Here is a 14494-nt window from a genome sequence, read left to right on the forward strand (position 1 = left end):
AAACAAATCAACTGAAAGAGACGCAAGGAGACAAGGCAACAAGGAGACAAGGCCACAAGGATACAAGGCAACATGGATACGAGCGTGCTGAGTCTGTGAGAAGATAAAAGGGTTGTTGTGTAACTTCTGACACACGGCCCCAATGTGAGGTTGGCCTCACTCACTACTGCTATTAGCTGCTAGTTTAGCATCCCTTGTTCTCTAGTATCCACCCACCTACTAATTATCCACCCACCCATCCATCAGTCTTGATAATTGCATGTATTCCTCTTTCTCCTCCTAACTTGTGTCATATCTGAGAATAGTTATCAGAACAGAGGTTGACTGGTCACCTTGTTATGGAAGCATGTTGAAGGCTGGACCATGCTAACCATGCAGTTAGCATCTGTTAGCAAGCATTCAGAGGTCAAAGCTGATCAAAAAGAGAGAAAGTCCCGTCCAAAAATGCCCCCACTGTGGGTGATATTCAGGGGCAGTAGTGATGAGGGCAGGGTTAGCCCTAGCCCTAGCCCTAACCCTACAACTGTAAGACTACACATATTTGGACCATCGTGGCCTGGTTATTTCTCTCATACACAAATGCACTCGTGCGTGCACGAGCAGACAACAGATGTGATGATGTAATCCTGCGTGACCTTAACCCAGCCCTTTAGGGGTTCAATTCCAGACAACTTTGTTTGTATTTTCACCTCCATTTTGTCCCTCTTTCCCTCTGTTGCGAACGCACAATTGTTCCTGTCATTCGCACCTTAAGCCTGCGTTTCTGGCATCTGTGAGCGCTGCAACGACGACATTCCTGGAACTTCTAGACTGTTTCCAACAACCTTCATCTCGGAGTTTCACTCACATGGATGTAACTGGCTGCTCTTTGTTTGCCTGCGTCTCTGGGAGCTGGTGTTTCTGGCCAGCCGGGCCAGCCTGACCCGGCTTGGCCAGGGGGCTTCCCCTGGGCCGGGGGTCTACGTGCGTGGGGAGGTGGGTACCTGTAGACCTTTGTCATTGGTGGAGGTTTGGGCCTTTCCTGTTGCCCTGTGTCGCTTAAGTTGCCGTGCCAAGATCACTGGTGGGAACCCTCTCTAGGGGCAGGTTTATGCTCCGTTCTATCTGTACTCCTGGGTCAGAATTTCCAAGTTGAAAATTTCAATTGGAAGCCCCCCCAGAATGGGAGCTGAAGTCAGTTTTTCTTTCAGATCTTTGCCAATCGGGCATCCATAAATCACCAGATATGTGACACACCTGTGTTTCACTCTTGGCACCAGAACATTTGTGAACCGGGTCATGTAATGGCCCCGCAAACTGTGAGAACCTGGGAATGAATCAGCGATAACACTCGCAGAAACTTGATCCGACAAACATGGTGTCTAAAGGACTCAGACAACACAAGAGTATCAACTAAAAAACCCATGGATCTGTAAAACCGGATCGATCCTTATCATTTGCATGAGCCTTTGAAATGCTGTGTGACACAACCCAACCATCTCAGGTCCAGCTCAGGTCCAGCTCAGGTCCATCTCAGCACCATCTCAGCACCATCCCAGCACCATCTCAGCACCATCTCAGCACCATCCCAGCACCATCTCAGCACCATCTCAGCACCATCCCAGCACCATCTCAGGTCCATCTCAGGTCCATCTCAGCACCATCTCAGCGCCATCCCAGCACCATCTCAGGTCCATCTCAGGTCCAGCTCAGGTCCATCTCAGCACCATCTCAGCACCATCCCAGCACCATCTCAGCACCATCTCAGCACCATCCCAGCACCATCTCAGCACCATCTTAGCACCATCCCAGCACCATCTCAGGTCCATCTCAGGTCCATCTCAGCACCATCTCAGCACCATCTCAGCGCCATCTCAGCACCATCCCAGCACCATCTCAGCACCATCCCAGCACCATCTCAGGTCCAGCTCAGGTCCAGCATCCTCCAGCACCATCTCAGCACCATCTCAGGTCCATCCCAGCACCATCTCAGGTCCATCTCAGCACCATCTCAGCACCATCTCAGCACCATCCAGCACCATCTCAGGTCCATCTCAGGTCCATCCCAGCACCATCTCAGCACCATCTCAGCACCATCTCAGCACCATCTCAGCACCATCTCAGGTCCAGCTCAGGTCCATCCCAGCACCATCTCAGCACCATCTCAGCACCATCTCAGCACCATCCCAGCACCATCTCAGCACCATCTCAGCACCATCCCAGCACCATCTCAGGTCCATCTCAGCACCATCCCAGCACCATCTCAGGTCCATCTCAGCACCATCTCAGCACCATCCCAGCACCATCTCAGGTCCATCTCAGCACCATCTCAGGTCCATCTCAGGTCCATCTCAGGTCCATCTCAGCACCATCTCAGCACCATCCCAGCACCATCTCAGGTCCATCTCAGGTCCATCCCAGCACCATCTCAGCACCATCTCAGCACCATCTCAGGTCCATCTCAGGTCCATCTCAGCACATCTCACTCAGCACCATCTCAGCACCATCTCAGGTCCATCTCAGCACCATCTCAGCACCATCCCAGCACCATCTCAGGTCCATCTCAGGTCGATCCCAGCACCATCTCAGCACCATCCCAGCACCATCTCAGGTCCATCTCAGGTCGATCCCAGCACCATCTCAGCACCATCTCAGCACCATCTCAGGTCCATCTCAGGTCCATCTCAGCACCATCTCAGCACCATCTCAGCACCATCTCAGGTCCATCTCAGGTCCATCTCAGGTCCATCTCAGCACCATCTCAGCACCATCTCAGCACCATCTCAGGTCCATCTCAGGTCCATCTCAGCACCATCTCAGCACCATCTCAGGTCCATCTCAGGTCGATCCCAGCACCATCTCAGCACCATCTCAGGTCCATCTCAGGTCCATCTCAGCACCATCTCAGCACCATCTCAGGTCCATCTCAGGTCCATCTCAGGTCCATCTCAGCACCATCTCAGCACCATCTCAGGTCCATCTCAGGTCCATCCCAGCACCATCTCAGCACCATCTCAGCACTATCTCAGGTCCATCTCAGCACCATCTCAGGTCCATCTCAGGTCCATCTCAGCACCATCTCAGGTCCATCTCAGGTCCATCCCAGCACCATCTCAGCACCATCTCAGGTCCTCACGGCTGAGGACTCTCCTCATATCTGCTCTCATCGGTGTGGCTTCTCTGCTCTCTTCCTCATCAACCCAGAACAAAACTGGTCACTGCGTTGCAGCTCAATGGCTTCACAGTTAGAAGGTTGTAGGTTCAATTCCAGTTGCCACATCCCTCCCTGCATGACCTGGTTAGGGTTGGAGACCTGTGGCTCTGATGCAGGGCTGCCAGAGTGGTGACGAACCTGCTGGATCCAATCACAACCTCCAAACTTCACAAAAGCACAATGTGGATTTAGAGAACCTGAAAATGCTGTTGGCCACAAACATTTTGCTAAATCAGCCCCTTCACGCAAAACAAAGATGAGGTTTGAAACCGTTTCTCCTCGGGCTGGAAACGGGTCGGGAACAGAACCGCTCCCAAACAAGTGTGCTGATGTTCCGCTGTGTGCGGCGCTTTAAGGGGTCACAGCTCCAGTTGTGTGTCTGTGCTGCTGTGTGAGCCACTTTAAGAGGTCACAGCTCCAGTTGTGTGTCTGTGCTGCTGTGTGTGCCGCTTTAAGAGGTCACAGCTCCAGTTGTGTGTTGTGCTGCTGTGTGAGGCGCTTTAAGAGGTCACAGCTCCAGTTGTGTGTCTGTGCTGCTGTGTGCGCCGCGCTTTAAGGGGTCACAGCTCCAGTTGTGTGTCTGTGGCTGCTGTGTGTGCCGCGCTTTATGGGTCACAGCTCCAGTTGTGTGTTCTGTGCTGCTGTGTGAGCCGCTTTAAGAGGTCACAGCTCCAGTTGTGTGTCTGTGCTGCTGTGTGAGCGCTTTAAGAGGTCACAGCTCCAGTTGTGTGTCGTGCTGCTGTGTGCGGCGCTTTAAGAGGTCACAGCTCCAGTGTGTGGGTCTGTGCTGCTGTGTGAGCCGCTTTAGAGAGTCACAGCTCCAGTTGTGTGTCTGTGCTCTGTGTGTGCGGCGCTTTAAGGGGTCACAGCTCCAGTTGTGTGTCTGTGCTGCTGTGTGGGCGCGCTTTAAGAGGTCACAGCTCCAGTTGTGTGTCTGTGCTGCTGTGTGAGCCGCTTTAAGAGGTCACAGCTCCAGTTGTGTGTCTGTGCTGCTGTGTGAGCCGCTTTAAGAGGTCACAGCTCCAGTTGTGTGTCTGTGCTGCTGTGTGAGCCGCTTTAAGAGGTCACAGCTCCAGTTGTGTGTCTGTGCTGCTGTGTGAGGCGCTTTAAGGGGTCACAGCTCCAGTTGTGTGTCTGTGCTGCGGTGTGAGTCGCTTTAAGGGGTCACAGCTCCAGTTGTGTGTCTGTGCTGCTGTGTGTGCGGTGCTTTAAGGGGTCACAGCTCCAGTTGTGTGTCTGTGCTGCTGTGTGCGGCGCTTTAATGGGTCACAGCTCCAGTTGTGTGTCTGTGCTGCTGTGTGAGAGGCGCTTTAAGAGGTCACAGCTCCAGTTGTGTTTCTGTGCTGCTGTGTGTGCAGCGCTTTAAGGGGTCACAGCTCCAGTTGTGTGTCTGTGCTGCTGTGAGGCGCTTTAAGAGGTCACAGCTCCAGTTGTGTGTCTGTGCTGCTGTGTGAGCCGCTTTAAGAGGTCACAGCTCCAGTTGTGTGTCTGTGCTGCTGTGTGAGCCGCTTTAAGAGGTCACAGCTCCAGTTGTGTGTCTGTGCTGCTGTGTGTGCGGCGCTTTAATGGGTCACAGCTCCAGTTGTGTGTCTGTGCTGCTGTGTGAGGCGCTTTAAGAGGTCACAGCTCCAGTTGTGTGTCTGTGCTGCTGTGTGAGGCGCTTTAAGAGGTCACAGCTCCAGTTGTGTGTCTGTGCTGCTGTGTGAGCCGCTTTAAGGGGTCACAGCTCCAGTTGTGTGTCTGTGCTGCTGTGTGTGCGGCGCTTTAATGGGTCACAGCTCCAGTTGTGTGTCTGTGCTGCTGTGTGAGGCGCTTTAAGAGGTCACAGCTCCAGTTGTGTGTCTGTGCTGTGTGTGAGGCGCTTTAATGGGTCACAGCTCCAGTTGTGTGTCTGTGCTGCTGTGTGAGGCGCTTTAAGGGGTCACAGCTCCAGTTGTGTGTCTGTGCTGCTGGGGTGACTCGCTTTAATGGGTCACAGCTCCAGTTGTGTGTCTGTGCTGCTGTGTGAGGCGCTTTAAGAGGTCACAGCTCCAGTTGTGTGTCTGTGCTGCTGTGTGAGGCGCTTTAAGAGGTCACAGCTCCAGTTGTGTGTCTGTGCTGCTGGGGTGAGGCGCTTTAATGGGTCACAGCTCCAGTTGTGTGTCTGTGCTGCTGGGGTGAGGCGCTTTAATGGGTCACAGCTCCAGTTGTGTGTCTGTGCTGCTGTGTGAGGCGCTTTAAGGGGTCACAGCTCCAGTTGTGTGTCTGTGCTGCTGTGTGAGGCGCTTTAAGAGGTCACAGCTCCAGTTGTGTGTCTGTGCTGCTGGGGTGACTCGCTTTAATGGGTCACAACTCCAGTTGTGTGTCTGTGCTGCTGTGTGAGGCGCTTTAAGGGGTCACAGCTCCAGTTGTGTGTCTGTGCTGCTGTGTGAGGCGCTTTAAGAGGTCACAGCTCCAGTTGTGTGTCTGTGCTGCTGTGTGAGGCGCTTTAATGGGTCACAGCTCCAGTTGTGTGTCTGTGCTGCTGTGTGAGGCGCTTTAAGAGGTCACAGCTCCAGTTGTGTGTCTGTGCTGCTGGGGTGAGGCGCTTTAATGGGTCACAGCTCCAGTTGTGTGTCTGTGCTGGTGTGTGAGGCGCTTTAATGGGTCACAGCTCTAGTTGTGTGTCTGTGCTGCTGGGGTGACTCGCTTTAATGGGTCACAGCTCCAGTTGTGTGTCTGTGCTGTGTGTGAGCCGCTTAAGAGGTCACAGCTCCAGTTGTGTGTCTGTGCTGCTGTGTGAGGCGCTTTAAGAGGTCACAGCTCCAGTTGTGTGTCTGTGCTGCTGCATCACGGTCACGGATAACAAGCGGGGCCGCGTTGACACTGAGCGGATCTCTGGAGACTTTTGTGTTGTGAGACCACAAGAAGAGCGGAAACGTGTCGCAACACTTATCGATTCCCTCCCGACTTCGTGATTGTTGACCTCGTGGGTGACACAGAAGGTTCTGCTAAGGTGTTTCTGAAGCTGAAAAGAGAAATTCCAGCTTAGAGCAAGCGTGGCCTCACAGAATAATTAAACCTCTTTAATAATGGGACTGTGTGTGTGTGTGTGTGTGTGTGTGTGTGTGTGTGTGTGTGTGTGTGTGTGTCAGAGACAGAGCACTTGTCTGCTCTCCCTGTCCACTCCACTGCTCCCCAAGATGAGCCCATTTTTCCACCACCTGACTCTCCTCTTGTGATGAATCAGGTCCAGAAGTGGGTTCTGGACCGCCTCATGAAGTCCACCTGGTTCTGGATGTCAGACGGTTCAGGCAGCCGATAAAATACGCAGGATGCAGAGCTCATTAATGTGCATCCATTCATATTTTTGCTCCACATTTTGAGCACCTGGTACTCCACAATTTGTCTTTAAACGTTTTTTTCTGTTACAGTTTTGGTAAATTTTCGTGTTCCGTATCTGATAAAAATCCCCGGAGTCGTGCTCACAACCTCTGGGTGGAGTGCTGATGGTCATAAATGTGAGCTCAAGGATAAACTGCAGATGTGAGACAACCCCAACCCTTAAACGTCCACCTGTCAACCATCACATGAAGGACCGAGTGTCGCCCCCCCGTACCCCCCCCCCCCCCCAGCATCTCTGTCCTGTCTACAGACCATAATCTCTGTTGTTCCCCCTGCCTCACTGCTCCCCACCCTCTCCTGTCCTGCTCTGTGACCCAGTTCTGGGCCCCCGGCCCCATCCATCACAGCGGTCCGGCACGGCCAGCCTTCCTCCCTGCCTGGCTCCTTCATCATCATCGTCACAGGTAATTGACTCAGAAGACTCAAGGTCTCAACAGTAAGCAGCCATTGATTGGTCCCCCCCCCCCTCCATCATTGGTCTGGTATCCACCCTGCAGATCTGGGACCTGCTTTTGCCCCCCCTACCCCCCCCATTCTACCCTGCTTTGACTACAAATCTGTCAAAGATGATCCATAAATGCTCAATAAATGAATAAACCTTTGGAATGACCTCATTAATTCACCCTAAAATGGGGTTTTATTCTCTAATATAACAATAATGTGACTCCAAAAGCATTTCTTTATTGTCTATTGACAGCAGCCATAAATTAAACGTTGACCCATTTTGGAAGCAATAACTGGTGGTGGTGCCCCCCCACCAACCAGAGAGCTTTCCAGCATTTTTAGGGGCCGACCGTTCCGACTTCATGGGAATCAACAATTCCTGGTCATAAATCTGCTGATGAGCTGACTCCATTATCTAATGTAGCTACCATCCCGACACACATTTCATGTGTTAAATTCTTGGCAGGCATATTTACGACATAAGTTCATTAAAGTAACGACATGTTGTTCTCCAAAATATCAAAGTAATTTATTTGCTTTGCTGTTACGTCTGTTATATTTGCACTTTAGCTTAAACACCAACTTTAAGCCTCTTTAAGCCTCTTTAGTCGTCAAACTGTCAGAAGAAATCACCAAACAGAAACTTCTTTCACTTCTATCGTATCCAAAGCTGCAAAAATCCCTTAAATTAATCATTTAAATTTATAAGATTAAGGGACTACAATAATTTAAATAGAAAGTCTATTCATACCCCCCTCTCAGAGAAAAGGGTTTCTTGGACTAAAACTGAAAAACCTTTAATATTTCTTATTTATTGCTGTGTGAAATAGGTCAAATGTACATTTGTGGCCTTTGATCCTCAAAAATTAAACATTTTAAGGAAAATATATGTGGAAAAAGGTCCTAACCCTAACCCTGCTGAGTGATGGGGGGGCGGGGGGCAGGGGAGGCCAGAGGGCTGCAGGTGTTGCTGCTCCCACGTGTTCCATCAGGTCCTAGAGCGGTGCAGGTGTAGCACAGCAGAGCAGCAAAACGCATCAGACACTGAGAAGCCTGCAGAGCTCAGGAGGCTCAGGAGGTGTGGGGGGGTCAGAGTGTGGGTGGGGGGTGGTTAATAATAATGCTGAATAAATTAGTGCACTATTACATCTATTATTCAAGCGGTAAAGTCGGATGTTCTACGTGAAACGTGTCAGCAGAGGGAAACGTGCACGTGCGCCAGGCCGTCGGGCCTTTCATCTCCTCCACCTGGAGACACCATCTAATGTAACGCTGCCACCTTCAGGTGGAGGAGCTGCAACTGCAGAGCCGCAGGTCAGGAGTCTTTCATGAAGATGTGGGTTCACACGGTGACCTCCAACGTGGAGGATTAAACGAACATCGAGCCTTCGAACCTGCAGCCACAACCTGCAGCCACATGTGTCCAGCTCCAGGTGCTGCGTTAACACCAACAGCTCAGCAGCGTTCTTACTGCTCGTTACTAACGGAACGCCTTCAGGAGCTTTAGGTGCTGCTACTCAACCACCACCTGAGAAAAGCAGAACGTTTCCAGAACGACATGTCCCATACGTCCCCTGAAAAGTGCATCTCCCTTATTTCACGGCTTCTTCTCCGTCGGCTCCACCTTCCTCCCTAACCTAACCTAACCTAACCTAACCTAACCTAACCTAACCGAACCTAACCTAACCTAACTAACCTAACCTAACCGAACCTAACCTAACCTAACCTAACCTAACCAACCTAACCTAACCTAACCTAACCTAACCTAACCTAACCTAACCTAACCTAACCTAACCTAACCTAACCTAACCTAACCTAACCTAACCTAACCTAACCTACCCTAACCTAACCTAACCTAACCTAACCTAACCTAACCTAACCTAACCTAACCTAACCTAACCTAACCCTGGTCACAGACTTCAGGTTGTGAAGGTCTCACTGAGGTTCTGGTCTTCAGAAAACGGCTCCGATCTCGTTCAGCTGATTTGAGCTTCATTGATTTTGTAAACCGCACTGTCATCATTTAAGAAAGTCCTATTGTTCTCTTTTACTGAGCCTTTTTCATCGTTCTCTATCCCACCAGGTGACACTGCAGTGTCCTCAAAAGGGCTCTTCCTCCCTCCCTCCTTCCTTCCTTCCTTCCTTCCTTCCTTCCTTCCTCCCACAGCAACAGCACAGAAAGAGCTCCTACCTGAGTAACCTTCTCTGTCACATGGTGAGTCCTGTCCATGAGCTTGCACGGTGCGATGATGTCCATCTCCCCAGTGGGAAGAGCGATCAGTGGGTCTGGCTTAAAATCCACAAAGTTTAACGTAATCTGAGGGATTTTCGAGATGGTTCGGTAGCGCATCAGGTCAGAGTCTGAGGTGGAGTTCAAAATATTGGTTTTGCTGTTCACAGCTCCTGTGGGGAACAGGAGACCAGATTATTTTAGCCACACAAGTCCGACTTCCCTCCCAAACATCTGAGCTCACCTGTGCTGCTGCTGCCCTGTCGGATGCTCGTTCTCCTGCTCTTCCGGCCCCAGTCCGGCCTCATGGCCTCGATCTCATCCACTGAGGAGGCTCGCCGCATGCTGTGGAAGCTCTCCCGCGATCGGCTGTGAGACAGGGAGCAGTTGGAGCCCGAACCGTCTCGATTGAGGCTGAGACGGTGCTGCGGTACGACGCAGGGTGAAGACTGGGTGTAGGCGCCCACCAGGTGAGTCCTGTGTGGGGTTGGAAGTGCAGGATGAGGAGGGGGTGGTAGAGCAGGACTGGAGTTCAGTAACCTACACTGGTCCTCCTGGCAGTCCTCAGGCCAAAGCTGCACACCTGACCTGTCGTGTGTTCGACCTACATCAACCACCACCATTTTGGAACGTTTAGCATTCAAAAGCTCTGTTTTAGACCCACGGTGGTCTTACCTGCTCACAGGGAGCTGCTCAGGATGGTCCGCTGGTAACGTAGGCAGGGCCACAAACTCCCCCAGGCCCAACAACTCGTGGCTGTGCTGATCGCAGTTTAACGGCAGCGGCGTGGCGGTGGGGATGTAACCTGCTTCGGTGTCATCCAGAGACGCTTTGCTGTTGGACAACGAGCGCAGCAGCGGAAGGCGGAGCTTAAAACCTCTTGGACGACCTGGAGAGACCGACGACAAGCAGGGTCACGCAGACCGTGGGACTCTCTGGGGTCTGACGTTCAATGTTTCTACTCATCATTCTGTTCTCACCCCCCCTCGAAGGAACAGTCAGACGTTTAAATGTGTACAGAGTTTAAATGTATATACTGTTTAAATGTATATAGCGCCTTTGTGGGCGGGGCCCCTCAGTTTCTACCTGTGACGAGCCAGGTGGGCAGGCGGTGGTTGAGCTCCTCTTTGTGGTCCTGTCCTGTCCCCTCTGTCATGACCTCAAAGTTGAGGATGAACATGATCACCAGGCCCTCCTCATTCTTCACCGGCACCACATCCACCATCGACAGGAAACAGTGACCTGGAAGAGAGACGGACACAGGAAACCACGAGTTACTTTCAGACTCGTAGAACTTGGTGGTGTTGAGAGCCCGACAGACGCGCACCAAATGATCCCAGAGCTCGGTCACATGACCGTCATCCCACATACATGACAGAGCGTCTGACCCACAGAAGGAATATTGGGAAGCTTCCATCCTCCCAAATGAGCTCCATCCCACCGAAACAACCACAAAACATCTGGAGTTTTTAATCTAACTAAGCACAAACACGCCTCCGAGAGACCAAACCACCTTACGGGGTGGTTAAACGACAACTTCTATCATTACTGAAACCTTTAACACAACCATTTCTGCTTCCCAGCATGCATCTCACCGAGACCTCGACGAGCAGTGACCAGATCCACAAAAGGCAACCAGCTGCTTCGGCTTCTCTGAACACTTGTTTCTGCAACCTAAAATGCAGGTTGTCTTCGTGCACACCCGTCTCACACCCGTCCTGAATGTCATTCATCTTACATGATGGCAGGAGAGCGCTGAACTCCGATTGGACAGCAGCATAATCCCGACACAGGATGGGGAAAAGAGAAACACGGGGAAACCAGAGGATTACACCATCTGGCCACATGAAGCCCGCTGAATGTGTGTGTGTGTGGTGTGTGTGGTGTGTGTGTGTGTGTGTGTGTGTGTGTGTGTGTGTGTGTGTGTTTAAATAGTTATGTGTGTGAATGCTAGCAGCACGTAGCCTCACAGCTCTCCTATTTCAGTGGTCTTTTACTGAGATGAGACTCAATAAGTATAAAAAATGACCAGTTTCGCTGCTGTGTGCCGTAATGTAAAGAACAATGAAGAATTAAAAACTGACCATTAAATAAAGAGATTTACTGGCTGATACAAACGGTCCCCCACAACACACACACACACACAACACACACACACCAATGGTGGATGCAGTGTGTCCTGTTTCTGTGTGATCTAATACATATTTCACAGAGCAGATGTGGACACAGACACACACACACACACACACCACACACACCACACACACACACACACACACACACACACACACAGAGGATTAAAATGATGGGGATTTAACTTCAGCCCCATTGATCTGGCTGTTATGTTAGAATCAACTACTGTGTAAATGAAATGTTTTGTATTCATATATGAGTGTGTGTGTGTGTGTGTGCTGTGTAGTAACACACCCTGAGTTCATGGCAGAAATCCGAAGCTTACTAGTTAAAACTGGTTACCAACCATCAGACTCAAGTTCCTTCTGAGAATATTTCACACAAGTCAACGATACCTGTAACTTTTAGTGTAAATGTTCCCATTAGATTGACTCCGAGTCAATGTGTACATGTAAATAACAGTGTTGCCAGGCAACCGCTAGGTGGCAGGCCACAACAACTATTGTGAATGTTGGTCGCTGCAGCTGTGCACGCTGTATGTGCACATACATACATGCATACCGTGCATACCTGCATATAGAAATATAGCAGAGTAACATCCCAGAGGCTGTGATGGAAGTGAGATGGGATGGCAGTGAATGACAACACAGCTGTCATCATATTAAAAATATACCTTTTGTTTTATTGCTTTTCATTTTCTGACAAAATGAATAAAGTAAGTTATTAGAAATCATTGGAAAAATGCCAGATCAGTCTAATTAAGCAATAAAGACGCCAAGCTTCATCCCCACTGATGCGCGCGTGTGTGTGTGTGTGTGTGTGTGTGTGTGTGTGTGTGTATTATCTGAAGCCTGTGTATTGATCCTCAGCAGGCCTTTACCTCTGTAAGATCTTAACTTGTCCCATCTCAACATGTTCCATCTGCGTCCCGTCACCTGTGTTTTTCTGTGAAGGAGTCCAGGGGTCCACGGGCCCTGGGCCCTCAGACTGGACCCTATACCATATGGTTGGTTATACTGTGTCACGAGGTCACAAGAAAGGAATGTGTTTACTTGACCATATATGAGGGTCTCTCGAACAAAGCACTTCACCATCTTCACCATCGGGACCACGAAACCTCCCTCGGACAGACTGATGCCTGACTGTTCTCTCCAATAAACATCTATGATAACCAAGACGGTGTCTACGAAGATTCCTTTCTCATCAGCACATCTCAACTATCACCAGAAGAAATTTACCACGTGTGTGTGTGTGTGTGTGTGTGTGTGTGCATGTGTGTGTGTGTGCATGTGTGTGTGTGTGTGTGTGAGAAACACTGACATACACACCACTCAAAGACTGACACACCCTCACAAACACCAGTGAAGCACGATGGAAACGTGTGCACGAGAGGGTTTCAGGCGTGCGCATTCCCCTGGAATCTGTGAGTGTTTCAGTTGTTTGAGGCGATGCTCCAGATATTCCATTTGTTTTCCAAAGTGGGAAACAGCGTCGCCTTCTGCAGCGTTTGTAACAGCGAGGCCACGTTCCTCCTTTTTCCCCTTCCTCTTCCCCCACATGGAAGAGGAAGAGTTCCCCTTCCTCTTCCTCGTCCTCCACCGTGCTTGAAGCTGCAGGACGCAACGTTTGTCCAGAAGTTCTTAGATTTGGACAAGAAACACGTTTGTGGCAGTCGCCGTCAATGGAACACTGGGATATCGTTCCCAGGTCCGACTTCTGAGGCAAATGGAGCTTCTCACATGTTTGAGTGAGAGGGAATTCTGAATAATCCCCTGATGGGCTCGGCGCTCCCGCTGGTGACGAGGGCAGCTCCTAACAACGGGAATGCTGTTCCGGAGGGGCTATTGGCTGACAAGTGACTCCAACAAACGACTAATTTCACTAAATGTTACATTAAAAAGGAATCAGAAGGTTTTGTTGAGAACTCGTCTTCCGAGAGTCTTTAAATGTCACCTTTTAGAACTCAAGCAAATATTTAGCAGAGAAAAATCCAGGGGGGTGAACAGAAACGAGTTTTGGGTTTATTATGGGACCTTGGAAAGCCGGGCTGGTCGCAGCAGGTGGTGCTGGGACATTTTTATATACACTAAAGCGTGTGATTGAAATGATTTTCCCTTTCTCCAGGACTAATAAAATAGGTTTCCTCCTCCTGTTGGTGGAACATGTCGAGAGAGCCGGGTTTATGAGCTGTGTGATGGAACCCAGAGCATTCGCTCATCCTGACGCCCTTCCATTGTTTTGCTCTGCCTCACCATTGTTTTCCTCTTCCAGTGATTTTCCCTTCCTTCATTACACCTCCAGCTTTTCGTTCTCCCTCTCCTGTGTGTCCAGGTCGAGGCTGGAATCAATATCCGGTAAGATTGAAGGATTCTATTTGTCAATTCTCCATTATTCATGACATACAGAGGCATTTCTATCAGGTCGAGAAACATAAACAGGGGCAGCAAGGAGAGGTAGCTAACAAGAACAGCCTTCGCGTAGCGGGTAGTGCAAACATTACGGTATTTTATAGTGACATTTATTTAAAGTGACATGAGACATTGCAGCAGTGACATGGTTGGAGACAGTTCTTTACACGTGTCCATGAGAGGGACACGTGTAGGCCTTCAAGACTCCATATCAGGGTCCCCTCTGCCAGGGACAGAGTCCAGCATCCTTACAGCCTGGTTAACAACAAAGCAAATTTAACAGTCTGGTGGCTCGAGCCCAGACCTTTTCTCTGAGGGCAGCAAACTGAAGAGCTGGTGTAACTGGTGGGAGGAGCTGGGACTGGTGGGAGGAGCTGGGGGTTAGTGGGAGGAGCTGGGACTGGTGGGAGGGGCTGGGGACTGGTGGGAGGGGCTGGGGACTGGTGGGGGGGAGCAGGGCATTGGTAAGAGGAGCTGGTGACTGGTGGGAGGAGCTGGGGGTTAGTGGGAGGAGCTGGTGACTGGTGGGAGGAGTTAGTGACTGGTGGGAGGAGCTTGTGACTGATGGGAGGAGTTAGTAACTGGTGGGAGGAGCTGGTGACTGGTGGGAGGAGTTAGTGACTGGTGGGAGGAGTTAGTGACTGGTGGGAGGTGGGAGGAAAATGAGGGATTCTCCTGAACTCCTGAAGTGTCCTATAGGTTGACTTTACTCTCCTGTATTGT

General features: G+C 50.5%; 1 protein-coding gene across 5 annotated transcripts in view; it reads right to left on the bottom strand.

Annotated features, from left to right (window-relative positions):
- kcnh2b (potassium voltage-gated channel, subfamily H (eag-related), member 2b) overlaps nt 1-14494 on the bottom strand; it is a 94867-nt gene that overhangs the window by 37085 nt on the left and 43288 nt on the right. For 4 of the 5 annotated variants that reach the window (XM_057013114.1, XM_057013112.1, XM_057013113.1 and 1 more), the window contains exons 3-6: nt 10317-10472; nt 9906-10119; nt 9475-9818; nt 9192-9403 (exon numbers count right to left, since the gene is read on the bottom strand). In XM_057013114.1, coding sequence (XP_056869094.1) covers nt 9192-9403; nt 9475-9818; nt 9906-10119; nt 10317-10472 — 926 coding nt within the window. The remainder of the gene's footprint in view (nt 1-9191; nt 9404-9474; nt 9819-9905; nt 10120-10316; nt 10473-14494) is intronic. The other variant, XM_057013115.1, reaches the window with a different exon arrangement.

This window comes from Takifugu flavidus, chromosome 17, assembly GCF_003711565.1.
Source record: "Takifugu flavidus isolate HTHZ2018 chromosome 17, ASM371156v2, whole genome shotgun sequence".
NCBI lineage: Eukaryota > Metazoa > Chordata > Actinopteri > Tetraodontiformes > Tetraodontidae > Takifugu > Takifugu flavidus.